A 3158-nucleotide genomic window follows, 5' to 3' on the forward strand; every position below is an offset into this window, starting at 1 on the left:
CCATTGCTCTGCACTTTGGGAAGGAATCACCCTCGCCAGCTCGACTCTGTCGCAAGCCATTGAGCTTGCTGTCGAGTTGGGGATGAACAGCCGCCAGTTCAACACGGGAGACGTGTCTTCCGTCTACGAGGAGAGCTGGAGGAGAACATGGTGGGAGCTCTATATTTTTGACGGTTATTTGGTTTCTCTCCGGCTTAGAGCTCATTTCACTTTGCACTCGATACCTTCAGACGTGTTGTTACCATGTGATGACCTGGATTATGTTACAGGAGTATGGAGCTTCTCCCAAACTTGCCGTCCTTATGAGTTTTCCTATTTAACTCGCTAACACGGCCATGGCAGAAAATCCCGCCGTCCCGTTCGCTTGAGGAATATCAAACGAAAATATGTCCCGCGTTTTATGATGATAGATTCTCATCCTATACTTGTCGCATTGATTCCGTGCGCATATTTGGTATGGCTTGCAGAGTTGTGTCCTCCTTGCTTTTGGATAGAGAATGCCTGTTTGCTAACACCCTAATATACAGGTAAACTACAAAGGCCAGACCAGCTTTATGGGCTGTCATTGTCACCCTCACCCCAGTTGTCGCCTGTCTCTGCATCCAATAGCTCCATTAATCAGGCCAGCGTAATAGTCACACAGTCCGATACTACGACCCCCTCAAACGAAAGTAAATGGGAGAAAATCTCAGCTAATCGACTAGCTCCCCTCCCGAAATCCTGCTCCTCCTCGGTCCAAAGCCATGATGACTACCATAGCCAGCATTCAGGCACAGCCCAAAGAAGTACAAATGCAACTGAGCGTATCGCATTTCAACAACCTGGGCCCGATGAGTCGAGGTTTCCTCAGCAGGATGTGCATCAATCCCCTACTGTAGGCGAACCCAGCATCTCTCCCGAACCACAGCCAGCTCAGCCGTACTTACGGCGGCCCTTGAAAAGAGCAGGAAGTGATTACTGGAGTTTCATGCCGTCAAGGTTTGATAAATCATGGGATGACTTGTCCGAGACAGTATATGATTTTGGAGGATTCGCCGATTCGCCATACTCTTCAGCAACAACAAACTCCCTACAATCAGATAACTCGGAACTAAACATTAGCTACGACACGTGGCTAATAAAATTACCCCTCGACAAGACTTTCGGCATTGTGTCTTCCAACGCTCACTCAACACTATATCTCGGGGGCGAAATCCAAAAACTCTTCGCAATCCCAAAGGGATGCGAATTTTTCGGTTTAAACGGCGAACAGATGTCTCCATTTTTTTACCTCCCTTCACGCTCCAATCCCAAACACCCACCTGCCCCAAAATGGTGGAATGCTGATTTCTTCATCCCTGGCACCAGAACTTTATCTCCAGAAATCCTTTCCCGGTTCGAAGGGCCTCTAGCTACCCTGCTTCCAACACCTGCGCAGTTGAATTACCCACATCCATATTGGATCGACACGGTCCCCATACCTCAACTTCGCGAAGCTATCATCATCGCACTTTACCATGCGCCTCACCTGCTCGATGAGATGGAGTTAATCATGGATTTCTGTGACGCTGGTGGTAAGTTCCGGGGCGGGGGCCACTTTTGTGACCCAAAGAATTGGGAGATAGGTGATAATTTCTGGCTCAAGTGGGGCTTCCTGGTGAGTCCTGATATGATGCTCCAGACGGATCGATGGAGGCGTATGCGCGGGCTCCCAAGCATCACCACGTCAGGGAGGCCGGGTGATCTTGCGATAACCGGTATTCCAGGAAGACGTTCAAAGGTTTTTAATTATGTGCCGGAGGATGTTTAAGCACCACTAGCACGGCCACGGTCCCTCTATTCTTTTGCATTTATGGCAGGGGATAAAGAGGACAATATCTCTAAAAATTATCGTTTGGATGGATTGACGAGATTTAACATCCCTTTCATTTCGTTGTTTAGCTTGTGGGTCTCTCGCTTTCACCCCTTCTTCAGCTCATGGCTATAGGTAGTGTTTCGTGTTTCTCTCCTTTTCCCCTTTGTTTGATATGTCTTATCTGACAAACAAATGAAGAAACAAGAAAAAACTAAATGGCCCCCAAAAACTTTCATGATTGCAGGGAGATTTAAATGAAGCTGATCAAGAAATACCCAGAACGTTTGTCTCTTTTCCTTGTGATCTTCTCTTGCACCTACGCTTCATGCTGTTGTTATTAATATGATTAGTCTTGGGAGTATTTCTGGACTTTTTATTTTTGTCACTCTTCTTCTTTTTTGACACAAATTACTGGCACACCAACTGAGGAGCCTGTTTCCATCCACCCCAGACCTTCCTCAAAAGTGTTGAAAACCCAACCCTCAAATCAAGAAACCATGTCTCGATACTTATTCCCAGTTCCCAAATAAAAATGGCTGTCGAGTGCCGGTATCGAATTGATGTCACCAGAATTGAAGCTTACCAGGAACGGGAGATTGATACCGACATCAGCCAAGAAGGAGAGACGCTGCATATATATGTGTCGGAAGCAGCATAAATACGCAAACAGGAACAATGCAGAGAAAAATATCTTGAAAATAATGAGCTCTCTCTAACTTCATGATGAAAGTGCAGAAAAGCTTCGCAGAGTAAAATAAAATAATTGGACAAAAAGGGGATCGATTGTTTATTGATTTACCGAATCACCCGATGGATGAATCGCCCCGCAGAATTCCCCCACCTACCAACCCATGTCTCAAAGCATTCGAGCGTTCCAGTTTTCAGTCTGAACTTTGTCCAACTAGAGCCTCTCAGGCAGTGGTGTTTATCCTGGTGGACATTGGCGTCCTTATGTCCAAGGTTCCTTCAATGCGAAATAATATGGCGGGGATACTAGAACGTTACCAGATCCGCCTCAGCCGCCCTCTCCCTCCATCAGAGTTTACTCTGATGAGAAGTTGAGAAAATCCAAGCAAGCGGGGGTTACCCATATATCTAAATGAATACGTCTTATCGCCACAGCGATTCCAATTCCTAAGGTCGATATTGGTGTAAAATGCGTTGGGACGAGAGGCAACCCTCTTTTCGAAAATCTTGCTCTCACATCAATTGATCAAAGCCTAGTTTCTGTCAAACCATATATTATTTTCTTTTTTTCTTTACGTGGGAGTCTCCTCCCTGAGGACTGAATCGGCAAATGGCGTTGAAAGGATAGATTTCTAAG

The 3158-nt window shown here is 46.1% G+C and overlaps 1 protein-coding gene across 1 annotated transcript; it reads left to right on the forward strand.

The window, feature by feature from the left end:
• Positions 1–82: 82 nt before the first annotated feature.
• Positions 83–1789, forward strand: HCAG_04439 (predicted protein; the record flags this gene model as incomplete). Its single annotated transcript, XM_001540549.1, has 3 exons — positions 83–271; positions 343–454; positions 528–1789. 3 exons carry the CDS (start codon positions 83–85, stop codon positions 1787–1789), a joined length of 1563 nt encoding a protein of 520 aa, XP_001540599.1.
• Between the last annotated feature and the right edge of the window lie 1369 nt (positions 1790–3158).

This window comes from Histoplasma capsulatum, genomic scaffold, assembly GCF_000149585.1.
Source record: "Histoplasma capsulatum NAm1 scaffold_4 genomic scaffold, whole genome shotgun sequence".
NCBI classification, from domain to species: Eukaryota; Fungi; Ascomycota; class Eurotiomycetes; order Onygenales; family Ajellomycetaceae; genus Histoplasma; species Histoplasma mississippiense.